Here is a 27,563-nt window from a genome sequence, read left to right as displayed (position 1 = left end):
CCAAGTGCAAGAATCAACCTACACATTGATCAGTCGACCCTCTAATATAGAGGGTCATTTGATTTGATCTAAAGAGTAGCGGGCATTGTAGTTTGTGGTGCTTCGCAACTTGAGATTGCTAGACGGTCCTGTTGGCTTTTGCCCTTCTCATTATGCTGTTGTCACCCGTTATGCTATTTGTAAACATGTTTAAGAATATGCTGAAGCAGACATTTAATTTTTGTTCTTGCATTCCCCCACCCCATCAAGGAACCACCGAGGAAATGTTATTTTGGTGACAAGTGCAGATTTTTGCATGATGTATCAAAGTACCTGGAATCCAAGCCTTCTGACCTTGGTGACCATTGCTACCTGTATAACACATATGGGAAATGTCGATATGGCGTTACTTGCCGATATGCAAAATCTCACATTGGACCAGATAATAAGAACTTGGTTAATGAGGATCTTATGAAGACATGGGAGAAAACAGTGATTGTGAGAAACAGTCTCAGCAAAGAACTGCAGCAGGTCTTACGCAAAAAAAAATTCTACTTTAACAAATCTGAGCAATACTTGAAAGCATCAAACAAAGATAATAAATCCAAATGTGCTGAAGGGCAGGCTATTGTAGGTACTGCAATGGAAATGAAGCTGCCTATTAGTGACTCAAATATCACAGTGGAAGAAAATGATTCTTCTGTAGGATCACAGGATAACATAATGGCAGGACCACAGAGTTTATCTTGTACAGAAAACACATTGGATGATGGCCATCCACCTGGAGAAAAACAGAGGACTGTTGAATTAAAAGAGACGACTATTCGTTCTGGAACAGATGCAGTCAAGGCCAAAACTGTTAAAGATGACAAACTAATAACTTCTGCAATAACACTGGGAGTTGTGACTGATGAAGATATTATAAAACTTCGATCCTGTGAGAAGAAACAAGTAAGTCTTCGGATTAATTCTAATGTGTACTTGGGAAATTAACCAGAATTTCTGTTGATAGCAATGTATCAAACATTGCATGATGGTACATAACTAAATAGTTTTACTGGCGAAATATGAAATCGGTAGCCTTTGACACCGTCTGGGTTCCCAAACTTTTCAAGCCGCAGAATCCCTAGTGACCACCCAAGAGCATCGGGGAACCCCAAACATTCTCAGAATGTTGACGCCCCCTTTTTGCCACTAAAAAGGAGTAAACACAAATTAAATGTAAACAAGTCTTTTTCATCTACATCTATGCATGTATTGCCAATAAAACATTATTTAATTTGACAAAGAACTGAAGGCTGTCGGAAGAGGCACACAGTCAAAAATAAATTAATTTGTCAACTACATTGCCCCTTAACATTAACCCCATGGCTAAGCCCTCCTCCAATAGCCACTTAGCATTAACCCACTTCTCGTAAACATTTCACTTCTGCTGGTGGGTAGAAAAAACATGGAAGAGTACTTAGCCCTTTTCAATACTGTCGCCGCTCCTTGGGTGCCACTGCCGCTCTTCATGCTCCTTGGGTATTACTGCCACTGCTCCTTCGGCTCCTGATTTCTGCTCGCTGCTTTTATGCCCAGTAACAGGAACTGAAAAAATCAAATTGGCTGATCAGAACCCGGCCTCTGCGAGTTGACTGCTGAAGCCTATCACTGGCCAATTCTCAAGAGGCTGGGCTTTGATTAGCCCATTAAATCTTTTGCTTTCCTTTGAATTCCAAACAGTGAAACCAACAGTTTTAGGTGCACATTTTGCATGCATTGTGACTGTTGGTGACATGTACTCCATGGTTCCTGCAGACCCCATTTTGAGAATCCCTGCAGTCAGCCATTCTCCTCCACAATCTCTCTTGTATAACTCCTGCAATGTACTCTGCATTTTATCTCTGTTTGGTCCAATGCAGTTCATGCAATGTTTTTGATAGTTTCTTCCTCCTTGCCTGAATGACTTGCACTGTGCTCCAAGGTGCCATTGCTTTCTGTTTGTCAGCCATGTGGTACCCCTCCATGACATTTGCAAACATGAGACCGGCTTCCATATCTATGCCATTGACATTCTCCGTTATTGTGACTATGTCCCTATGCCGGCATCAGAACGGTGGACTTTCACCCCAGAAAAACTGGCATGAGAGGGCCACATATTCCCAGCCCTGCAGTGGGCTAGCAGGGACCCGGCGTAGATGTAGCAGCTTTTGCTGCGAATACGGGTCCCCGCACTTCCGGGTCGGAGGCCGCGCCCGCGTACAGTGGCAGCCTCCAGCGGTCGCGCTGTGCTCCATGACAGACTCGGGCCGCGGAGCTGGACCTTGAAAATAAACCTCCCGAATGGCTGCACGCCTGACACTCAACGCCCGTACAAACATTTCCCAGCTCGTCCCTGACCAGGGCGCCGCGGATTGAGTTCCCAGACTGGCTGGACCACATTAGATCCACGTTGTTGGGACTTCAGCTGGTCGGGGGCAGAGCAGGCCTCCATTAATGGCCTTTTCTGGGCCCACAGAATTGGCGAACCGCCGCCAGTCCCGATTCCGTGCGGGAACATGGATTCTCCGCCCCGGAGCCGGCCGAGGAGTAGGCACGGGATGCGGAAAATCCAGCCCAGTGTGTTAGTACATATTTTACTGTTCAAATAGCTTTATCATACATTATTATACTGAGTCCTCTCTGAACTTCTTGAAAATATGTGTTATTATTTTGCTTAACTATGACCTGTTTATTAGCCATTTTCTTACTTCCTTGATGTTATTAAAGTTCAAGAGTAAAACTGATCACCATTCAATTCATACAGAATTTATGGGCTCCAATCGTTTCCATTTTTATCAGTTTTGATAAAAACTAAAAATCTATGGGTTTTAATAATCTTTATTATTGTTACAAGTAGGCTTACATTAACACTGCAATGAGGCCACTGTGAAAATCCCCTCTTCGCCACATTCCGGCGCCTGTTCGGGTACACAGAGTGAGAATTCAGAATGTCCAATTCACCTAACAAGCACATCTTTCGGGACTTGTGGGAGGAAACTGGAGCACCCGGAGGAAACCCATGCAGACACGAGGGGGGGGGGGAGGGGGGGGGGGGGGGGAAAGAGAGAAAGTGCAGACTCCGCACAGACAGTGACCCAAGTGGGAATCAAACCTGGGACCGTGGCGCTCTGAAGCAACAGCGCTAATCACTGTTACTGTGCCTCCCAGGCAAAGGCTGCTTGATTATCTTAAAACATAATGGTCCTAAACATTTTCAAAAGAACTTCAACAGTGCGATTATGTTATTTCTACCCTGCAAAATATAATCAAGCTGAAATCTGTCAGAAACATAGCTGTGATAGATTGTGCTTTTAACTCGATTAGCAGCTCTTAAATTCTACTTGCACAAGCTGAAAATTCAGAAGCAACGTAACTTATTTTTTTCCTGTAACAGTATTCTCTTGAGAAAACACAGAAACAATGGATTATATTGCGTTGCTTGGCATGTTGCCTTAATCAACCATTCCTGCATTCTGTGTACATTTCCTATCTATCTACATTTTAAAATCTGCAGCTGATGAGTTGTCCCCATACTTTTGAATTCTGATTGTGGTCAGAGTTGTGTTCTCTAACTTAATACAAAAAGATTGATCAAAAATGTTTCAGTTTTTCTTTTTTTTTATCAAATAGAAAGGGACTTTGCGACATCACAATGAAAGTGAATTTGGTAAGAAAATATCAAGTGGCAACACGGTGGCGTAGTGGATAGCATTGCTGCCTCATGGTGCCAAGGTCCCAGGTTCGATCCCGGCTCTGGGTCACTGTCCATGTGGAGTTTGCACATTCTCCCCGTGCTGCGTGGGTTTCGCCCCCACAACCCAAAGATGTGCAGGCTAGGTAGATTGGCCATGCTAAATTGGGAAAAATGAATTGGGTACTCTAAATGTAAAAATAAATATGCTTTTTATATTGTGCCTGTGTTGAGGATGGGTCTATCGGCAGGAATCCTCATCTCCACTGTTCGATATTCTTGCCTTATCGTGAAAATAACATTTCTGCAAAGTTAACAAGTGTCAGTTTTGCAGTTGCTGTTTTATTTTTGTGATGTAACACTACAGCTATGCATTATCTTTTATGTATTTTTTTTCTTGTTTATGTTTAATTTTTCAAGTATTTTTGTGTTCAGTAAATATTTTTATTTTTCAGCTGAACTTCAAGGATAAGCTTTACCTGGCCCCACTAACAACAGTAAGTAGAATGCTGTAATTGTTGTTGATGCCAGATAAATCGAAAGAACATGAAGTTCTAGACAGGATCACAAGTTAGTATCATCATGTCTTTCATACCAAAGCATGACTAAGTTTGCCAGACCTTGTCCATTCTTGATGGGAGCAAAGTTGCAATTTTATTGGACTAATAATCCAGAGGCTGAATGCTCTGATACAGGATTCAAATCCCACTATAGCGGCAGGCCCTATTATAGTGTCTAAGTCAACGATGGGTGATCTGTTCAAGCTTATTCTTTTTGGTGTTGATGCAACTATGTGGCTTGCTAGGCCGTTTCACAAGACAGTTAAGAATCAACCACATTGCCGAGTGTGATGATAGGTAGACTATCATCTGTACATAATGAGTAGTTCATCATCACTGTAAATTCTATGATCTATGATCTGCGAGTGTATTATAAGTTTTATGTTTTACTGTTGGAGTTCTACCATCCGACCAGCAGGTGGGGCGAGTATGGAATCCCAGGACCCGGATGCACCATGTGTTTCTTCAGAAGGTGTTTGTAAGGAGTTGATAGCAGTTGCAGATTAGAACAGCTCTGTTGTATCTTAGTGTAAGTTAGTGTGAGGCATTCATTTCCAACTGTATTCATCTTAGACATTTTAGTTATTCGTTAATGGAGTGTTAGTATTAAATAGCTTTGTTGATAAAACAAAGTCTAATGTTCTTTGTTCACATCAGCTCAATCAAAGAACATTACACTGAGGTCTGATGTCACATGTAGGTTCGGCTGGGTAAGGACAGTAGATTTCACTTCCGGGTGCGGCTATGCCTAGGTAGGTCGCACGTTCGGCAGCTCCCACCGGGAACGGACTTTTGGACTCTCTAGAGGGGCCCCAACGGCAATTGTTCGATGGCTTCCAGTGTGGGAAGGTGACAGCAAGGTCCCTCCAACATTATATGGTTTGGACCAGGAGTGGAGCGGTGAAAAAAGTGATCTTGGAGCAGCGAAAAGTGAGAGGGAGAAAAAACAAGATGGCGGCGGGTGGAGACCAAGCAGCATGGGGGCAGTGGTCGCAGGAGCAGCAGGGGTTTCTTAAACGCTGCTTTGAGGAGCTGAAATCCGAAATGCTGCCGCCAATGAAGGTGGCGATCGAGAAACTAGTGGAGACCCAGAAGGCCCAAGGGGCGGCGATCCGGGAGGTGCAGCAAAAAGCCTCGGAGAACGAGGTTGAGATGTTGGGCCTGGCTTGAAGGTGGAGGTGCACAAGGCGCTGCACAAGAGGTGGGCGGAAAGATTTGAGGACCTGGAGAATAGGTCGAGGAGGAAGAATCTTCGGATTCTGGGTCTCCCCGAAGGAGTGGAGGGGCCCGATGCTCAATTCGCTGATGGGCGTGGGAGCCTTCCCGAGGTCCCTGGAGCTAGATGGGGCTCACCGGGTCCTAGCAAGGAGACCCAAGGCCAACGAGCCGCCAAGGGCTGTAGTGGTGAGGTTTCACCGCTTTATGGATAGAGAGAGTGTCCTGAGATGGGCCAAGAAAGAGCGGAGCAGCAGTTGGGAGAACACGGAGATCCGAAACTCCCAGGACTGGAGTGCAGAGGTGGGTAAGAGAGCTGGTTTCAATCAGGCTAAGGCGGTGCTCCATCGGAAGGGGGTGAAGTTCGGTATGCTGCAGCCGGCGCAATTGTGGGTCACGTTCCAGGATCGGCACCACTATTTCGAAACGCCTGATGAGGCATGGAGCTTTATACGGACTGAAAAGTTGGACTCAAATTGAGGGTTTGTTGTGGGGGGATGTTTACTGTGTATATGGTGTTTATCACGTTTAGGGAATGTTTCTTTGGTTTGGGTGCTGGATGGGGATGGGTGAAGGGATTTGATGGGGAGACTGTGGGAGAGTGTGGGCGTCGGTGTTGGAGGGGCAGACCCCCACGAAGGAAGAGGGGGCGTGGAGGCCCGGGGATGGGGAATTGGGGTAAGGCCGCAAATGGAGCTGCGCCAGAGGGGGCGGGGCCGGCTCAGGAAAGCGTGGACTTTTTCCCGCGCTAGGGAAGGACGGGGGTGGGGGTCGGGGGGGGGGGGGATGGGGGGTGCAGTGCTGGAGAGGAGCGCACACTGACTGCCAGGGAGGGGGAGGGGGAATTCTCACACTGGGGGGGGGGTCGATGGAATGGCGGGAGAGGCTGGGGTCAGCAGGAGTCAGCTGACTTACGGGAGTGTTATGGGGGAGCAAAAGGGCTAGATGTAGAACTAGCGGGGGGAGAGGGTTGCTGCTGCATTGGCCAAAGGGAAGCTGGAAGTAGAAGAGGTGGTCGGGGTCGGGGCAGGGGTTCACCGTCCTGGGGACTGGAGGATGCGGGAGGTGCGGGCACATGGCTGGCCTAGAAAAGGGGATGGCTAGTCGGCGGGGAGGGGGGGGGGGGTGAGCAGCCCCCCAATCCGGCTGATAACTTGGAATGTGAGGGGCCTGAATGGGCCGGTCAAGAGGGCCCGGGTGTTCGCGCACTTATAGGGACTGAAGGCAGACGTGGTTATGCTCCAGGAGACACATTTGAAGGTGGCAGGTCAGGTTAGGCTGAGAAAGGGATGGGTAGGACAGGTATTCCATTCAGGGCTGGATGCGAAGAACAGAGGGGTTGCGATACTGGTGGGGAAGCGGGTGTCGTTTGAGGCAATGAATACTGTAGTGGATAATGGAGGTCGATATGTGATGGTGAGCGGTAGGTTGCAGGGGGTGCGGGTGGTACTGGTAAATGTATAAGCCCCGAACTGTGATGATGCCGGATTTATGAAACGCATGCTGGGTCGGATTCCGGACCTGGAGGCAGGAAGCTTGATAATGGGGGGGGGAGGATTTCAACACGGTGCTGGACCCAGCACTGGATCGCTCTCGGTCCAAGACGGGTAAGAGGCCGGCTGCGGCCAAGGTGCTTAGGGGGTTTATGGACCAGATTGGGGGAGTGGATCCATGGAGGTTTGTCAGGCCCAGGGAATTTTCATTCTTTTCCCACGTCCATAGAGCCTACTCCCGGATAGATTTTTAAAATTTTGAGTAGGGCGATAATCCCGAAAGTGGAGGGAACGGAGTATTTGGCCATAGCCATCTCAGACCACGCCCCGCACTGGGTGGAGCTGGAGTTAGGAGAGGAGAGGGACCAGCGCCCGCTGTGGCGTCTGGATGTGGGATTATTGGCGGATGAGGAGGTGTGCGGGCGGGTGCGAGGGTCCATTGAAAGATATTTGGAGGCCAACGACAACTGGGAGGTGCAGGTGGGGATAGTCTGGGAGGCGCTGAAGGCGATGGTCAGGGGAGAGTTAATCTCCATCAGGGCCCACAGGGAGAAGAGAGAGGTCAGGGAGAGGTTGGTGGGGGAGATCTTAAGGGTGGACAGGAGATATGCAGAGGCCCCCGGGGAGGGACTACTTAGGGAGCGGCGGAACCTCCAGACGGCGTTCGACCTGTTGACCACAGGGAAAGCAGAGGCACAGTGGAGGAAAGCGCAGGGGGCGACGTATGAGTATGGGGAGAAGGCGAGTCGGATGTTGGCACACCAGCTTCGGAAGAGGGAGGCAGCGAGGGAGATAGGCGGAGTTAAGGATAGCGGGGGGAATACGGTGCGGAGTGCGGTGAGAATAAACAAGGTATTTAGCGACTTCTATGGGGATCTGTACAGATTTGAGCCCCCAGTGGGGGACGAGGGGATGCGACGATTTTTGGATCAGCTAAGGTTCCCGAGAGTGGAGGAGCAGGAGGTGGCTGGTTTAGGGGCGCCAATTAGGCTGGAGAGCTGGTTAAAGGATTGGGGAGCATGCAGGCGGGGAAGGCCCCGGGGCCAAATGGGTTCTGGGTCGAGTTTTACGGGAAATACGTGGACCTGCTAGGCCCGTTGCTCGTGAGGACTTTCAATAAGGCAAGGGAGGGGGGGACCTTGCCCCCGACAATGCCCGTGGCGCTGATCTCTCTGATCCTGAAGCGGGACAAGGACCCACTGCAATGTGGGTTGTATAGACCGATCTCGCTCCTCAATGTGGATACTAAGTTCCTGGCAAAAGTGCTGGCTACGAGAATTGAGGACTGTGTCCCGGGGGTGATTCTTGAGGACCAGACGGGATTTGTAAAAGGCAGGCAGATAAACACCAATGTACGGATGCTCCTCAATGCGATTATGATGCCCTCGGTGGAGGGAGAAACGGAGGTAGTGGCAGCTATGGACGCGGAGAAGGCCTTTGACCGGGTGGAGTGGGTTTATCTTTGGGAAGTGCTGCGGAGGTTTGGGTTCGGGGAGGGGTTCATCAGCTGGGTCAGGCTGCTATATAAAGCCCCGGTGGCGAATGTGGCTACGAATCGGTGGAGGTCGGAGTACTTTTGGCTGTACCGAGGGACGAGGCAGGGGTGCCCCCTGTCCCCCTTGTTGTTTGCATTGGCAATTGAGCCTCTGGCCATGGCACTAAGGGAGTCCAGGAAATGGAGGGGACTGGTCCAAGGGGGAGAGGAACATCGGGTGTCGCTATATGCGGACAACCTGTTGCTGTATGTGGCAGATCCAGTGGAGGGGATGGCGGAGGTCATGCGGATCCTAAGGGAGTTTGGGGACTTCTCGGGGTATAAGCTCAATGTAGGGAATAGTGAGCTTTTTGTGGTGCATCCAGGGGACCAGGGAAAGGGGTAGACGACCTACCGTTGAAGAGGGCGGAAAGGAGGTTTCGGTACTTAGGGATCCAGATGGCTGGGAGTGGGGGGGCCCTGCACAAGCTCAATTTGACGCGGTTGGTGGAGCAGATGGAGGAGGATTTCAAAAGATGGGATGTGCTCCCACTCTCGCTAGCGGGCAGGGTGCAGTCGGTTAAAATGATGGTCCTGGTTACGAGGGGGGGGTTATTGTTTGAACGGGAGAAAAATTGTGTTAAAAAACTTTAATAAATATATTTAAAAAAAAAAAAAAATGGTTGTCCTCCCGAGGTTTCTCTTTGTGTTCCAGTGCCTTCCCATTATGATTCCCACGGCCTTTTTCAAATGGATAGGTAGGAGCATCATGGGTTTCGTATGGGCAAATAAGATCCAGATGGTAAAGAGGGTGTTTCTGGAGCGTAGTAGGGACAGGGAGGGCTGGCTCTGTCGAATTTGTGCGGCTATTATTGGGCTGCCAATGTGGCGATGATCCATAAGTGGGTAATGGAGGGAGATGGCGGCGTGGAAGAGGTTGGAGATGGCGTCCTGTGTGGGCACGAGCCTGAGGGCGCTGGCGACGGCACCGTTGCAGCTTTCGCCGACAAGGTACACCACGAGTCCGGTGGTGGCGGCGACGTTGAAGATCTGGGGGCAGTGGAGAGGACACAGGGGTGAGGTGGGAGCCTCGGTTTGGTCCCCGATTCGGGAGAACCATCGGTTCGTCCCGGGAAGGATGGATGGGGGATTTCGGAGCTGGCATCGGGCAGGGATTAGAAGAATGGGGGACCTGTTTATAGATGGGACGTTTGCGAGCCTAGGGGCGCTGGAGGAGAAGTTTGGGTTACCCCCAGGGAATGCTTTCGGGTGTATGCAAGTGAGGGCGTTTGTGAGGCGGCAGGTGAGGGAATTTCCGCTGCTCCCGGCACAGGGGACTCAGGACAGGGTGATTTCGGGGGTATGGGTTAGAGAAGGCAGGGCTTCGAGATCTCCCAGGAGCTGAAAGAAGAGGACAGGGTGATTTCGGGGGTATGGGTTGGAGAAGGCAGGGTTTCGGCGATCTACCAGGAGCTGACAGAAGAGAAGGAGGCCTCAGTAGAGGAGTTAAAGGGCAAGTGGGAGGAGGAGCTTGGGGAGGAGATAGATGAGAGTCTGTGGGCTGATGCCCTGAGTAGGGTTAAGTCTTCCTCCTCTTGCGCCAGGCTCAGCCTAATACAATTCAAGGTTACTCACAGAGCGCATATGACAGGGGCAAGGTTGAGTAGGTTCTTTGGGGTAGAGGACAGATGTGGTAGGTGCTCGGGAAGCCCGGCGAATCACGTCCACATGTTCTGGTCGTGCCCGGCACTGGATGGGTTTTGGAGGGGTTTCGCGAGGACTATGTCCAAGGTGGTGAAAGTCCAGGTCAAGCCGAGTTGGGGGTTGCCACTATTTGGGGTAACGGACGAGCTGGGAGTGCAGGAGGCGAAAGAGGCCGGTATCCTGGCCTTTGCGCCCTGGTAGTCCGGCGGAGGATCTTGCTATTGTGGAAGGATGCAAAGCCCCCCAGTGTGGAAGCCTGGATAAATGACATGGCAGGGTTCATTAAGCTGGAGAGGATAAAGTTTGCCTTACGAGGGTCTGTGCAGGGGTTCTTCAGGCGGTGGCAACCGTTCCTAGACTATCTCGCGGAGCGTTAGGAGGAAGTCAGCAGCAGCAGCAACCCAAGGGGGGGGGGTCTCTTTCGGGGGGGGGTGGGGGGGAATTCGGGTGGGTGGAGGGGGCTTCCCTCTGGGTACCTTTGAATGTCATATGGGGGCGTTGCTGTATATGGGGGAAACCCAGTGTATAAGTTTTATATAATTTTTGACTGTTGTGTTTGTGTTCCTTTCTTTTTGTTATTTGGGGGGGGGGGGGGGGGTTAAAAATTCTGTTGGAAAATTTGAATCAACATATATTTTTTAAAAAAGGACAGTAGATTTCTTTCCCTGAAGGAAACCAGAGCCAGATGGGATTTCACAACAGTTTCATAATCATTATTGAGACTAGCTTCTTAAGCCCATTCATTCAATTTAAATTGTACCAGTCGCGATGGAGGGATTGGAGCTATGTTTCTGGAGCATTTGTCACAATCTCTGATTTACACAATAGTTCCAGCGCAGAAGAAGGCCATTTGGCCCATCGTGTCTGCACCGGCAACTGGTCTGATAACATTACCACTATGCTACCATTTCCTTGCATAGTTCTCCATATCAGGGTTGGACAAGGTCAGGCAAATTTAGTTATGCATTGGTATGTTGAACACCACTTGGAAAAAGCGCTGGATATAGCAAGGACACAGAATGCACTCTGGCTGAGAAACTTCAATGTCTGCCACCAAGGGTGGCCCAGCGCTCCACCGAATCCTGAAGAAAAATACATCTGCATCACTGAGCCTGTGGCAGGTGGTGAGAGAACCAACAGGAGGGGAAAACCAAGTTGGTCACTCATTCACCAATACACCTTGTTCCGATGCATCTGTCCTTGACCTGTATTGATAGGAGTGACCACTGACCAGTCTCTATTGCGACACACACTGAGATACCTTCCAATATCTTGTGTGGCACTGTGCTAAAGGGGATAGATTCGGAACAGATATAGTGGCTTGGGCATCTGAGCAGCACCAACAGCAGCAGGATTGTATTCAACCACAATCTGTAACCTCATGGCTCAGTATATTTTTCACTGTATAACTCCAAGCTAGATCCCAGAAGCAGCACCAGGCATTCCAAAATAAGAGGTACCAACCTGGTGAAACTACAACACAGAACTACATGCCCACTAAACAGCAGTATGTTATGGACCGAGCTAAGTGATCCCACAGCCGGTGGATCTGACCAAACTGCAGCCCTGCTGCTCCAGTCGCGGGTGGTGAAGAGCAATTAAACAACTACCCTGAGGAGGGTACACAAGTATCTATGCGCACTCAATTGAGGGCCAAACCCATCACATCAATGCAAAAGGGGGGAGGTGGGGTGGCGCAGTGGTTAACACTGCTGCCTCATGGCACCGAGAACCCAGGTTCGATCCCAGCCCCGGGTCACTGTCCGTGTGGAGTTTGCATATTCTTTCTGTGTCTGCGTGGGTCTCACCCCCACAACCCAAAGATATGCAGGGTAGGTTGATTGGCCACGCTAAATTGCCATTTAATTGGAAAAAAATAATTGGATACTCTAAATTTATTTTGAAAAATCAATGCAAAAGGGATGGCTGAAACATTTGCAACCATCTTCAGTCAAGAAATGCAAAGTGGATGATCCATCAAAGCCTGTCCCTGAGATCCCAAGCATCACAAATGCCAGTCTTCAACCAGTTCAATACTCTCCATGTGATATCAAGAAACTGCCGAACGCACTAGATACAGCAAAGGATATGGGCCCTGACAACACTACAGCTGTAGTATAGAAGGCTTGTGCTCCAGAGCTAGGAGCACCCCTAACCAAGCTACTACGGTACAGCTACAAAACTGGCATTGGTGTGGCAGTGAAAAATTGTTTATGGAAGGCCTGTCCACAAAAGACGGGACAAATCCAACCTGGCCAATTACCGTCAGATACTTTAGTCTCAATTAGTAGGAAAGTTATGAAAGGTGTAATTGATGGGCATTTGTTCAACTATAACCTACTCACCGATGTTCTGTTTGGGGCTTATTATCCGTTTTCCAGAGGTTGTCAAAAGAGCTGAATTTCAGAGAATGAGGTACATAGAAATTAGGAGCAGAAGTAGTCAATTTCAGCCCTTCGAGCCTGCTCTGCCATTGATCTCTTCTTAGTCTCAAATCCACCGCCCTATCTGTTCCTCTTATCCCTTTCGCCTGTTTTTTTTATCAGAAATATATCTACTTGAAACCATTTAATGATTCAGATTCCACCGCACTACAGGGCAGCGAGTTGCACAAATTCACCCCCTTCTGCGAGTATTTCCTCTTCATCTCAGTTTTAAATCTACTGCCTCTCAACCTATATCTGTGACCTCTAGATTCCCCCACAAAGGGGAACATTTGGTCTACATTTACTTTATCAATCTCTTTTAGTTTTTCATATACCTCGATCAGATGCCCTCTCATCCTTCTAAACTCCAGCGAGTATAAGCCCAAACTGTTCAATCTCTCCTCATAACGTCAACCATTTCATCCCCGGAATCAATCTGGTGAACCTCCTCTGTACTGCCTCCAATGCCTCAAATAAGCACCCTGGGGATTTATTGGCCCTCAATCCCATCAATTTCCCCAACACCATTTCCCTAATAATACTGATTTCCTTCAGTCCCTCCCTCTCACTAAACCCTGTGTTTCTCAATATTTTTGATATGCTATTTGTGTCCTTTTAGAAGGCAGAACCAAAGTAAGTATGTAGCTTGTCAGCCATTTCTTTGTTCCCTTTTATAAATTTCGCTGTTTGACTGAAAGGGACATGCAGTTCTTTCCTGTCTGGTGCATAAAGACCTACTTTTGCGTCAGACAGGAATGAACGATTGTTGCATTTCACCCATACACTCTTTGAATGTTTGCGATTGCCTATCCACCGGCATCTCTTTAAGTTATGTTTCCCAATCGATCATAGCCAACCCGTGCCTCTTCCATCGTAGTTTCCTTTATTTAGATTGAGGACAATAGTCTCAAAATCACCTGCATCACTCTCCATCTTGATGAAGAATTCGATCATATTATGGTCGCTCATCCCCAAGGGGCTTCGCACAACTAGATTGCGAATTATTCCTTTTTTATTACCCAATCTAAGATGGCCTGTTCTCAAGTTGGTTCCTCAACGTATGTGCTGGCCTTGGAGAGGAGGATCACAAGAAAGATCCCTGGAATAAAATACTTTTTTCCAGAATAGAGGAGCAGATAAGGACTCTGAGTCTGTACCCAATGGAGTTTAGAAGAATGAGAGGTGCTCTCATTGAAACTTACAGAACGTGAAGAGGATATTTTCACTGGTATGAGAAACTAGAACCCGAGGACACAGCCTCAGACTGAAGGGACGATGCTTTAAAACTGAGATGAGGAGGAATTTCTTCAACCTGATGTGGTGAATCTGTGGAACTCTTTGCCGCAGAAGGTTGTGGAGGTCAAATTACTGAGTGTCTTTAAAAGAAATAGCTAGGTTCTTGATTAATAAGGGGATCAGTGGTTATGGGGAGAAGGCAGGGGAATAGGGATGAGAAACACATCCGCCATGATTGAATAGTGGAGCAGACTCGATGGGCCAAATAACCTAATTCTCATGTATGTTATGGTAGTGATGTGGAAAAGCATCCATTTATACACTGCAGGAATTCCGCCTCTCTGGTATTGTCACTAATTTGATTTGCCTAATACTCTTCACTTGGCTGGATGAGAGCAGCTCTCTGAACACCATCCTGGGCAAAGCAGTCCCCTGATCAGCATCCCATCAACGAACGTAATCATTCTGCAGTGGAGAAGAGTGTACCATCTACAAAATGCATTGCAGCAATTCACCAAGGGTGCTTTGAAAGTACCTTCCAAACCTCAGATCTCTACCACCCGGAAGCAGCAAGGTAGCAGATGCATGGGAACACCCATCATCTGCAAAATTTCCCTCCCAAGTTTTTTTGCCTTCTTGTATTGGAAATAAATTATTGTTCCTTCACCTTTGCGGGTTCAAAAAATCCTGATGCTCTCTAACAGCACTGTGGGTGTACCTTCACCAGGTGAACTGCAGTGGTTGAAGAAGGCAGCTTATCACCTTGAAGACAATATGGGATGGGCAACAAATGTTAAACAGGTTTGTTTTAAATCACTAGCTTTCGGAGCACTGCTCCTTCCTCAGGTGAATGAAGAGGTCGGTTCCAGAAACATATATACACAAAGTAAAAAATGCAAGACGATACTTGGAATGCGTGTCTTTGCAGGTAATTAAGGCGTTACAGGTCCAGATGGAGCAGGTTAAAGAGGTGTGAATGATCTCCAGCCAGGACAGTTGGTAGGATTTTGCAAGCCCAGACCAGATGGTGGGGAGTGAATGTAATGCGACATGAATTCAAGGTCCCAGTTGAGGCCGTACTCGTGTGCGGAACTTGGCTACAAGTTTCTGCTTGGCGATTCTGCGTTGTCGCGCGTCCTGAAGGCCGCCTTGGAGAACACTTACCCGAAGGTCAGAGGCTGAATGCCCTTGGCTGCTGAAGTGTTCCCCGACTGAAAGGGAACATTTCTGCCTGGTGATTGTTGCGCGATGTCCGTTCATCCGTTGTTGCAGCGTCTGCATGGTCTTGCCAATGTACCACGCTTCAGGACATCCTTTCATGCAGCGTATGAGGTTGACAACGTTGGCTGAGTCGCACGGGTATGTACCACGTACCTGGTGGGTGGTGTTTTCACGTGTAATGGTGGTACCCATGTCGATGATCTGGCACGTCTTGCAGGGATTGCCATGGTACGATTGTGTGGTGTCGTGGTCGCTGTTCTGAAGGCTGGGTAGTTTGCTGCAAACAATGGTTTGTATGAGTTGCGCGGTTGTTTGAAGGCAGGTAGTGGGGTATAGGGATGACCGTGGCAAGATGTTCGTTTTCAACTATGACGTGTTGAAGGCTGCGAAGAAAATGTTGTAGTTTCTCCGATCCGGGGAAGTACTGGACGACGAAGGGTACTCTGTCGGTTGTGTCCCATGTTTGTCTTCTGAGGAGGTTGGTGCGTTTTTTTGCTGTGGCGCGTTGGACCTGTCGATCGATGAGTTGAGCGCCATATCCCATTCACACGAGGGCATCTTTCAGCTTACGGAGATGTCTGTTACGTTCCTCCTCGTCGGAGCAGATCCTGTGTATACGGAGGGCTTGTCCATAGAGGATGGCTTCTTTAATGTGTTTGGGATGGAAGCTGGAGAAGTGGAGTATCATGAGGTTATCCGTGGGCTTGCGGTAAAGCGAAGTGCTGAGGTGACCATCCTTGATGGAGGGCAGCACGGTAGCACAAGTGGCTTCACACGCCAGGGTCCCAGGTTCGATTCCCTGCTGGGACACTGTCGGTGCGGAGTCTGCACGTTCTCCCTGTGTCTGCGTGGGTTTCCTCCGGGTGCTCCGGTTTCCTCCCACAGTCCAAAGACGTGCAGGTTAGGTGGATTAGCCATGATAAATTGCCCTTAGTGACCAAAAAGGTTGGGAGGGGTTATTGGGTTACGGGGATAGGGTGGAAGTGATAGCTTAAGTGGGTTGGTGCAGATTTGATGGGCCGAATGGCCTCCTTCTGCACTGTTTATGTATCTGATGTATAATGTTGGTTGAAGGTCTACCTCATACGCTGCAGGAAAGGATGTCCCGAAGTGTGGTACTTTGGCGAAACCATGCAGACGTTGCAGACCTTCGGGTAAGAGTTCTCCAAGGCGGCTTTCAGGACGCACGACAACGCAGAATCGCCGAGCAGAAACTTGTAGCGAAGTTCCGCACACATGAGTACGGTCTCAACCTGGACTCTGGATTCATGTCGCATTACATTCATCCCCCACCATCTGGCCTGCAAAATCCTACTAACTGTCTTGGCTTGAGACAATTCACACCTCTTTAACCTGCTCCATCTGGACCTGTAAAGACTTAATTATCTGCAAAGACACGCATTCAAAGTATCGACTTGCATTTTTGACTTTGCCTGTATGTATGTTTCTGGAACCTACCTCTTCTTTCACCTGAGGAAGGAGCAGTGCTCCGAAAGCTAGTGATTCAAAACAAACATGTTGGACTTTAACCTGCGTTTGTAAGACTTCTTACTGTGCCCACCCCAGTCCAACGCCGGCATCTCCACATCACAACAAATGTTGGCCTTGCTATCAATATTCACATCCCATAAACATGTTTAAATTGTTTCAAAGAGCTTAAGAATCGGTTAGTAGGGTATTTAATTTTTGGATTACTTGATGTGTGTGTTTTTGGTTCTTCATATATTATTCCCTGTTGCGTTGCATTTGCAGCATTACAACACTGACTCAACTCACAAGAAGTACTTCATTTGTTTTCACATGGTTTGGGGCATCCCTAGGTTGTGAAAGGCAAATATAAATGCAAGTCTTCTGTTTCATTACAGTGTGGAAATCTCCCTTTCCGTCGAATATGTAAAAGCTTTGGAGCTGATATCACTTGTGGCGAAATGGCAATGTGTACAAAGCTTTTGCAAGGTCAGTCTTCTGAATGGGCACTGTTGAAACGCCATTACACAGAAGATGTATTCGGAGTGCAGGTCTGTCCTCATAAGTTACTTTATCTTGACGCACCTTAAATATTAGTGTTTAAGACTAGGATTTATTATCTGGCATTGTGATTTACATCTGCACCAACTGAGACAAGGACTTTGCTAAAGAGCTTGTCGCACAGTAGTTAGCACTGTTGCTTCACAGCTCCAGGGTCCCAAATTTGATTCCCAGCTTGGTTCACTGTCTGTGGGAAGTCTGCACGTACTCCCTGTGTCTGCGTGGGTTTCCTCCGGGTGCTCCGGTTTCCTCCTACAGTCCAAAGATGTGCAGGTTAGGTGGATTGGCCATGTTAAATTGCCCTTTGTGTCCAAAAAGGTTAGGTGGGGTTACGGGGATAGGGTGGTGGTGTGGACTTGGGTAAGGTGCTCTTTCCAAGGGCCGGTGCAGACTCAATGGGCCGAATGGCCTCCTTCTGCACTGTAAATTCTATGAGCTGAGCTGTTCAGCCACTCCTGATAATTTGGTTAATCAAAGCAACAAAACTGCTTTTGCGTGAGACCATTGTTGATCTACTTGTCCAACCGGTGTGAAACCACTTGGCACCTCTAGTTTGCCAAGTGTATGAAGTACATCCGCACCTTTTGTAATGTTTATCCTGGTCCTTTTACTGGAAGAAAGAGTTAAGAGGATAATCAATTTAATTTTACTTCGCGCATTTGCGGTACCTCAACTAACTTCTGAGATCTTAATAATGTTATTCATTTTTTATAAAAGGCTTCAGGAATAGTTATCTCAATTGATGATGCTTTATTTGAAGTCGCCTTGTAATTATTGCAAGATTTAAATAAATAATTTTGAGTTAAATTCTCGTGGAATATCTTTACTTGCAGTTAAAGTGTATTGCTTCTTTACAGCTAGAGGGAGCTTTTCCTGACACCATGACAAAATGTGCTGAGCTTCTGAACCAGAACATAGACGTAGACTTTGTTGATATTAATGTGGGCTGTCCAATAGATCTAGTATATCACAAGGTGAGTTGTTTTACTCCCCCAAGATATTTTTACATAAGGGATGTTTTATATAAATATACATTTGTTCATTTTTGTTTTTATAAAATGTGTCAATAATTTGGCAAAGCAGGATGTCTGCCCAAAACAGTAGCCTTTCAATTTACATGCATTTATTTTGGAAGTGAGGATGCATATTTGCCTCTTTCAGTTTGCAAAATTGTCCTGCCACTTTTTAAAAAAGAAATTTAATCCAGTTGAACAAATATTTAAATTTGGTAGGCACTGTGGCACTGCTGTATCACAGCATCAGGGCCTGGGTTCAATTCCGGCCTTGGGTGACTTGTGGAGTTTGCACGTTCTCCACGTGCCTTCGTGGGTTTCCTCCGGGTGCTCTGGTTTGCTCCCACAGTCCAAAGATGTGCAGGTTAGGTGAATTTTCATGATCAATGGGCAGGGGAGTGGGCGTATGTAAAGTGCTCTTTAGGAGGGTCAGTACAGACTCTATGGGTGGAATGGCTTCCACCTGCATTATAGGAATTCTATGGATTCTGAATCTTTTTTTAACAATTTTAATGAGGTATTTTTGGCATTACAAACAGCAACAGTATAAAAAACAATGTACAAAGAACAATAGACATAGTGCAATCACCGACTCCCATCCCGCCAAGACCCGCCTAATTGACCCCCTATCTACTCTACCCTAACCACCCCCTCCCCCGCTGACGATTAATTTTCGCTAAGAAGTCGACATATGGATGCCATCTCCGGTCGAACCCTAACAGTGACCCTCTCAAGGCGAACTTAATCTTCTCTAGGCCAAGAAAGCTCGCCATGTCAGTCAGCCAGGTCTCCGACTTCGGGGGCTTTGAGTCCCTCCAAGCTAGCAGTATCCGTCTCCGGGCTACCAGGGAAGCAGTGGCCAGAACATCTGCCTCTTTCTCCTCCTGGATTCCCGTGTCTTCGGACACCCCGAAAATCGCCACCTCTGGACTCATTGCCACCCTTGTTTTCAATATTCTGGACATGACGTCCGCAAATATCCCCTAAGTTTTGGACACGCCCAGAACATGTGAACATGGTTCGCTGGTCCTCCCGCACATTTTACACACCTGTCCTCCACCCCAACGAATCTACTCATCCGGCCACTGTCATGTGGGCCCGGTGGACCACCTTGAATTGGATCAAGCTGAGCCTGGCGCATGTTGCGGTCGCATTGACTCTGCTCAACGCGTCCGCCCATAAGCCATCCTCCATCTCACCACCAAGCTCCTCCTCCCACTTACGCTTCAGCTCCTCGGTCTGCGTCTCCTCTGCCCCCATGAGTTCTTTGTAGACATTCGAGACGCTCCCCTCTCCCATCCCTTAGACACTACCCTATCCTGGATCCCCCTTAGTGGCAGGGATGGGAAGGATGATACCTGCCTACGCAGAAAGTACCGCACCTGTAAATAGCTAAATTTGTTCCCCCTTGCCAACCCAAACTTCTCTTCCAGCGCCCTCAAGCTAGGGAAGCTCCCCTCTAAAAACAAGCCCCCCATCTTCTCAATTCCCACCCTTCGCCATACTTTGAACCCCCCCATCCAAGCTCCCCGGGACAAACCGGTGATTGTCACATATTGGGGACCAGACCGATGCTCCCACTGATCCCAGATTCTCATGGCCGCCACCACTACGGAGTTGGTGGATTACCTCGCCGGCAGGAACGGCAGAGGTGCCCTTATCAACGTCCCCAGACTGGTGCCCCTACACAAAGCTGCCTTTATCCGCTCCCAAACCGACCCCGCTCCCACCACCCACTTCCTTATCATGGCCATGTTAGCCGCCCAGTTATAGTTACTAAAATTCGGCAGCGCAAGTCCCCCCCCGATTCTGCTCGAGCATCACCACCTTCAATCGCGGGGACTTACCCGCCCACACAAAGCCCAGGATGATTTTATTAACCCTCTTAAAAAAGGACCGCGGGATGAAAATTGGGAGACACTGAAATACAAACAGAAATCTTGGTAGGACCAGCTGTCCCCTACTAACCTAAACGGCAGCTCCCTCAGCCGACCCTCCTGACCCCTCGCCTGAACTGCAGTTTATACCCCAAAAACCAGCCAAATTCCCCCAAAATCGCCATAATTTCGCCCATCCCTGCCCCTGGATCTGATACGTATAAGAGCAGGTCGTCTGCGTACAGCGAGACTCTATGCTCCCACCCACCCCGAACCAACCCTATGAAGCTCTCCGAGCAATTGCCAGCGGCTCTATAGCTAACGCAAACAACAGTGGGGAGAGGGGGCACCCCTGTCTTGTTTTCCGTTACAGTCTAAAATAGTCCGAGGTCGTCCTTATACTAGCCTCCGGGGCCTGGTACAACAGCCTGACCCACTTGATAAAGCCCTTACCGAACCCAAATCGTCCCAGCACCTCCCATAGATAGTCCCACTCCACCCGGTCAAACGCCTTTTCCGCATCCATTGCCACAATTACCTCAACCTCCCTACTCTCCGGGGGCATCATAATCACATTGAACAGCCTTCTTATATTGGCCACCAACTGCCTGCCCTTGACAAACCCGGTTTGATCCTCCATAATCCCATCTGGCGCACAATCTTCAATCCTGGAGGCCAAAATTTTGGCCAGCAGCTTAGCACCCACATTAAGCAGGGAGATCGGCCTATATGACCCGCATAGCTCCGGGTTCTTGTCCCGCTTCAATATCAACAAAATAGTGACCTGCGACATCGTCGGGAGCAGCACCCCTCTGTCCCTTGCCTCATTGAAAACCTTGACGAACAATGGCCATAACATCCCCGAGAACATTTTATAGAACTCCACCGGGTATCCGTCTGGCCCCGGGGCTTTACCCGACTGCATTGCCTTCAAGCCCGCGACTATTTCTTCGGCCCTAATCGGGGCGCCCAGCCCATCTACCAGCTCCCTCCCCACCCTTGGGAAGGTCAGTCCGTCCAAAAAGCGTCTCATCCCCTCTAGCCCCGTGGGGGGTTCCGAGCAATAGAGCCTACTGTAAAAGTCCCTGAATGCCCTGTTTAGCCCTGCCGACTCCCCTACCAAGTTCCCATCCCCATCAACCACCCTCTCTATTTCCCTGGCCGCCTCCCTCTTCCTAAGCTGCTGTGCAAGCATTCTGCTGGCCATCTCCCCACGTTCGTAAAACGCCTTTCTAAGCTGCTCCACTGCCTTACCTGTGGACAACACCCCGAACTCCGCCTGCAGCTTCCAAAGTTCCCTTAAGAGCTCCACCCCCGGGGTCACCGCATACCTCCTGTCTATCTGTAAGATATCCTTAACCAGTCGGTCCATTTCTGCCCTATCCGTCCTGTCCCTATGAGCCCGGATCAAAATCAGCTCCCCTCTCACCACTGCCTTCAGCGCCTCCCAGACCACCACTGCTGAGACTTCCCCCGTATCATTAACCTGCAGGTAATTCTGCATGCACTTCCTCAGCCTCTCGCACACCGCCTCGTCAGCCAACAACCCTACCTCTAACCTCCATTGCGGGCGCTGGAAGTTCTCCTCACTAACCTGCAATTCCACCCAGTGTGGGGCATGATCCAAAATAGTGATGGTCGAATACCCCGTGTCCACCACCCCAGCCAGTAAATCCCTGCTCAAAATGAAAAAGTCAATCCGGGAATAAACCTTGTGAACATGCGAATAAAAAGAAAACTCCTTCCCCGTCGGCTGCCTAAACCTCCATGGGTCGACCCCCCCCCCCCCCCCATCTGCTCCATGAACCCTATCAGTTCCTTTGCCATTGCTGGCACCCTCCCCGTTTTTGAACACGACCGGTCCGGGCCGGGGTCGATGACTGTATTAAAATCCTCTCCCATAACCAACTTGTGCGAGTCAAGTTCGGGTATCTTCCCCAGCAACCTCTTTATAAATTCCACATCATCCCAATTTGGCGCGTACACATTAACCAAGACTACCTTCCTCCCCTCCAGTTTACCGCTAACCATGACATAACGGCCTCCCCGTCCGAGACTATACTGCCCACCTGAAATTGCACCCGCTTGTTGATCAAAATCGCAACCCCTCTAGTCTTGGTGTCCAGCCCCGAATAAAAGACCTGACTGACCCAACTCTTCCTTAGCCTGACTTGATCCACCACTTTCAGGTGTGTCTCCTGCAACATTACCATGTCCGCCTTCAGAGCCCTTAGATGCGCGAACACACGTGCCCTCTTGACCGGCCCATTCAACCCTCTAACATTCCAGGTGATCAACCTAGTTGGGGGGCACCGTGCCCCCCCCTCCGCCGATCAACCATCCCCTCGGGGCCCGCCACCAGCCCATGCACTGCGCCTCCATCGGCCCGCCTCCTGGCAGCCCCCACCACCGACCTCCTCTCTGTCCCGAAACCTAAGACCCTCCCTTGTCAGCAGAGTAACCCCCCCCCAAAGCAACAACACTTTGTAACCTAACCTCTGCCATAGATAAATCATATGCACACCCCCCACTTTGCTTCCTTGGACTAGCTCACCCAGCTAGCCTCGTGGCCACTGCCTCCGGCGCCAAGAAGTCTCCCACCTATTGTTCCCTCACTCCCCTGCCCTCCCCTCCGCCCATCGAAACCACTTCCCTCATCAAACCGACCCGAAACAATCGCCCAATTAACATAAGAGACAACCCAAAAAGAAAAACACAGAAACACCCCCCCAATAGTGTAAATCAAAGTAATACAAAGTAAAAAGTCCCACCAGCTAACCCACCAAAACACTGAAAACCCGCAGAAACCGAATAACTTTTACTTTCCCCTTCAACCAAGCTCAAATACAGAAGAGAAACGACAATAGAAACATATAAACATCACTCAAAAAGTTGCAACTTAAAACAAAAAGTTCTCAGTTCAGCACCAGCCCTTTCCTCTTGGCAAATTCCATTGCGTCTTCGGGCGACTCAAAATAATGGTGCTGGTCCTCGTGCGAAAGCCAAAGACGCGCCTGGTATAACAGTCCAAATTTCACCCGCCTCTTGAACAGGATTGCCGTAACTTGGTTAAAGTCTGCCCTCCTTCTGGCCACCTCCACGCTCCGATCCTGGTAAACACACAAAATGCTGTTTTCCCATTTGCAGCTCCGCGTACGCTTGTCCCACTGGAGAACACACTCCTTGTCCAGGAACCTGTGGAACCGGACCACCATCGCCCTTGGGGGGGGGAGGGGGGGTCGTCCCCCCCCGGCCGCGGCTTCCTTGCCAACGCTCTGCATGCCCTGTCCACCTCCAACGGTCAGGGAAAAGCCCCCTCCCCCAGAAGCTTCTGAAACATACTCGCCACAAACGCGCCAGCATCAGCCCCCTCCGGGCGACCGACAATTCGTAAGTTCTGCCGGCGAGCTCTATTCTCCAGGTCTTTTACCTTCTCCAGCAGCCTTTTTTGCTGATCTTTCAGCATCCCCACCTCCAGCTCAACCACCATTTGGTGCTCCTGGTCCGCCAGCGCTTTCTCCAGCTTCTGAATCGTCAGATCCTGGGTATCCAGCCTGCGCTCCAGCCGATCGATCGATTCTTTTATCGGATCAAGACAGTCCTGTTTCTGCCTAGCGAAGCCCTCTTGAATGACCCGCATCAATTCCTCCGTCGATGGTTGGGCCGTCACAGCAGGGGTCTGAACATCAGCCATATTGCCTTCTGCCGCAACGTCCACCCAGCCCTTGCTTGTCTTCTTATTTCTCCCTTTTCGATCCCTTGGGGTTCTTCGTTCCATACACCAATGTGTGGAACCAGTGCCAGATTGACTTCGCCTTCAAAGCCAGTGCTCAAAAACACAAAAACGTCGGGGGGGGGGGGGAAGGTCCAAAAGTCCGGCCAGAGCGGGAGCCGCCAAATGAGCGACTTACTCCCTCATAGCCGCCACCGGAAGTCCCCTGGATTCTGAATCTTAAGTGATCATCTGTGTAAGTAGACATCAGTGTTAGATTTATATTTTCAGTTTGTGTGGTTTTATGATCTAGTCTGTAAACATGCATCATGCTAATGGATAAATTTTGCTTGGGACCTCTAATGTATGTGAATATTTGTAAAATATCCTTGAAATCTTCCACTCTTCACAGGGAGGTGGTTGTGGTCTAATGAACCGTTTGAACAAGTTGGAACAGATTGTGAAAGGAATGAATTCTGTAAGTAGTTTCTATAGACCTACAATTTATTAGTCCTCGTATACATCTTACTTTTTTACATGAAACTTGATTATTCCTTAACTTGTTGCAGGTATTGGATGTACCGTTGACTGTAAAAATAAGGACTGGTGTATATGAAAAGGTCAACATTGCCCACAAAATAATACCTAACCTTCGGGATTGTGGGCTTTCCCTCATTACAGTAAGTGGTATTGAGCATTCTGGTCTTCTTGTTATTTTGCATCTTCTGTTTACCAGCTAGCAGCAAGATGTTTAAAATTGAAGATCCAAGTACACAACATATTGGCCATATCTTCTGGTCAGCAGCAATGTTGGGGTGACGGCCACTGACTTTGAAGATGTGTCCCAATGTTCCTGTGTCCCTCCAACTGGGTCTTCCTGTCCCAGCTACAGCAGCAATGTTTCAAAGCAGCCATCTGGGGGAGCACTGATGAAGAGCAACAGCGCAGCGAACATGTTCCGTCAGCTGTCATGTTTGGTGAACTGTATAAAGATCACAAAGGTTTTCAGTGGGCGGGTAACTGTGGTTGTGGGAGGGGGTGGGGGTCAGAACGAGTGGGCAGTCAGGTGTGTTGGCAGTTGGATAGTCGGGTTGGGGGTGGTGGGTTAGGTTGCACTGTTAATCACAGTTACAGCAGAGATTAAATTGACACTGACATCAGTGTAAGAGTCATATGCAGAGGGTCTGGGGTGACAGAAATCAGCCCATTGGAAGTTTCAATTTCCCAGACGATCACAGAGCTTGATCGTGTGTCAGGACATCTATCAGGTTGTAAAGTGGAACAGCAGCAGATGCATCAATAGTCACCTCTTGGCTTTGGAAGATCTGATCCAAAATCTCAATTTTCTACTCTGTTATACCAGTAAAATCACAGTTCCAGGCTGTGAAATCAATTACTTTGTTAAAACCTGATTAACAAATGTCAGAAATATAATTTGCAAATTTGCAAGAGCAGTGTTACTAATTTGCTCTTGCAGATCACTGTTTCAACCAAATATTTTGTTCAAAGGCTGAAGGATGCTGCACCATGAGTGATAGAATGCAGCGACATAGTGAATTCTAGATCTCAGTCATTTCAGCACGGGCAGTTCACACAAGAAAAAGAGGGGGAAACAACATCTGTTGAACTATTGTTTTGTTTTAATAGGGCCTTTCTATTCTACTTACTGTGTGGAAGCAAAGAAACCCCTGATACTTGAAGAATTCTTCTGCCCTTTTCACTGCAGAGAAAATAACTAACCTGGGTTTTATTTGGGTTTTTTTTAAGCTTATCTACTTGAGGATTGAGAATATCTAAATCTGTTTAAAACAATTATTTTAATTTTTCCTAAAAATGTTTTGCATTAACTGTTAGAATCTCCAATGTATTCTTCCCATTCATTAGCATTATATTTTCAATCTGGAACTTTTTTAAACCATGAAGATGATGATGATGCAGGCCATTATTTGGGTGGGGGTCAGCAGTGGGGCTGAACCATTGAAGACGACAGTATCCTCATTCCATGTTCCTTTTCACCAACCTTCACTGCATTCCACACGCTTCTAATTTATAAGGATGCACTTCTTACTTTATCCCCCTCCAGCACCACAACTTTATCTTAAATGTTTTCGAAAGCCTGTAATCATTGTCAAGGAACATAGGGTATTCCGCATCAACATCAGAGCATTATGCAGAAGTTAGAACCCAGTCTTTCCAACATGGAAGTAGGGGCCAACTCCATTTCACCCAAACGTCGTGGCTGTTGTATCTTCCTTTTAGCATTAAGAAAAAAGATAATTACAGCACAGGAACAGGTCCTTCAGCCCTGTGCCGATCATGATGCCCTAACTTTTAAAAAACCGAAACCTTCTGCCCTAATTCGTTCCGTATCCCTCTATTTCCTCCCTATTAATGTACCCATCCAGATGCTCTTAAATGCCTGGATGTTGCTGAGAAGTTCAGACTTCTGTCATGGCTATGGTTTACAGTGTGCAAAGGGACTTACAGGATATCGCAGCAGTCCAGTAATCTTTCCTCCAACAGATTACTAGGGATGATTAGAGGATCACACAGGGAAGTGGCAGTGGTTCTGTGAAACATGAGTCTGTTACCTCTCAAGAAGGACGCATTTGTCTTTTGATTGTTGCGACTCCAGTACCCTTGCTGTTGAATGTCAAACAGCCAGATCAGATTGCTGCTAACTCTGCCGAGATGATGCAGTCTACAGCCAGGCCTTCTAGACCCAGAGCATCTCATATGGTCCTCCATGGCTATCTGCAGTCTCCCTCATTGAAAATCAACAGCCTTCCATCAGCCAAGTTGCACCTACTGGGGTAGTACCATGTAAGAACACTAGGAGAGGTAAAGGCACTCGAGGCAGACACTTGAGAGAATGCACAGGGATGATTAGTGAAGCTCATGCAATATGACATGGTTTGATTCGTACATTTAATTTTAAACGTTCCTTTTGTGGTGGCTTGCATTGTGATAAGTTGGTGAATGGGAATTGAGATTCCACTTATTGATATTGCAATTGGATGAGTTATTACAGACAACCCAGAAGAAAGGAGTTGTCTATGCGATCTTTGCCCTAATCTGAATTTCCATGAGATTCAGGTAGGAGAATTGTTCCTTAAACACCCTGGGCAAATATTTTTTTTACTTCATTCATGAAATGTGGGCATCACTGGCTAGGCCAACATTTATTGCACATCGCTAATTGCCACCTTGAGAAGGTGGCCGTGAGCTGCCTTCTTGAACCCCTGCAGTCCATTTGGTGTCGTCATGTGCTGTTCGGGAGGGAGGTCTGGGATTTTGACCCAGCAACAGTGAAGGAACGGTGATATATTTCCAAGTCAGGTGGTGAGTGGCTTCTAGGGGAACTTGAGGTGGTGGTGTTTCCATGTGCCCTTGTCCTTCAGGATGGTAGCATGGGTTTGGAGGCTGCTGTCTAAAGGAGCCTTGGTGAGTTCCTGTAGATTATATACTCTGCTGCTACTTTGCATTGGTGTGGAAGGAGTGGATGTTTGTGGCAGTGGTGCCAATGAAGTGGGTTATTTTGTCATAAGAATAGTGTTGAGCTTCTTGTGTGGGAGCTGCACACATACAGGCAAGTGGAGAATATTCCATCACACTCCTGACTTGCGCCTTGCTGATGGACAAGCCTTGAGGAGTCAGGAGGTGAGTTCTCACCACAAGCTTCCTCACCTCTGACCTGTTCTTATCCGCTGTGGAGAGCAACAGGGTTCTGTTTATCCTCCAAGTCGTGCAGTTTTCCAATAGATGTGGCTGCTAGTGCACCCATATCTGGAAGCAACTGGTTTATGCAGAAACCTTTAAGTCTGCTTCAGCACCTGCCACACCTCTCACTGTAGAATTTTACAAATTGAAGAAACTCTGGAAAGCCAAAAATACTTTTGTAATTGTGGCA

General features: G+C 48.3%; 1 protein-coding gene across 4 annotated transcripts in view; it reads left to right on the top strand.

Annotated features, from left to right (window-relative positions):
* dus3l (dihydrouridine synthase 3-like (S. cerevisiae)) overlaps positions 1-27,563 on the top strand; it is a 58,996-nt gene that overhangs the window by 14,425 nt on the left and 17,008 nt on the right. For all 4 annotated transcript variants that reach the window (XM_072508679.1, XM_072508677.1, XM_072508676.1 and 1 more), the window contains exons 4-9: positions 250-930; positions 4,150-4,191; positions 16,889-17,041; positions 17,909-18,025; positions 24,066-24,131; positions 24,223-24,333. In XM_072508679.1, coding sequence (XP_072364780.1) covers positions 250-930; positions 4,150-4,191; positions 16,889-17,041; positions 17,909-18,025; positions 24,066-24,131; positions 24,223-24,333 — 1,170 coding nt within the window. The remainder of the gene's footprint in view (positions 1-249; positions 931-4,149; positions 4,192-16,888; positions 17,042-17,908; positions 18,026-24,065; positions 24,132-24,222; positions 24,334-27,563) is intronic.

This window comes from Scyliorhinus torazame, chromosome 6 (genome assembly GCF_047496885.1).
Source record: "Scyliorhinus torazame isolate Kashiwa2021f chromosome 6, sScyTor2.1, whole genome shotgun sequence".
Lineage (NCBI taxonomy): Eukaryota > Metazoa > Chordata > Chondrichthyes > Carcharhiniformes > Scyliorhinidae > Scyliorhinus > Scyliorhinus torazame.
The sequence above is the reverse complement of the archived record's forward strand: the minus strand, read 5'-3'. Positions and strand labels throughout refer to the sequence as shown.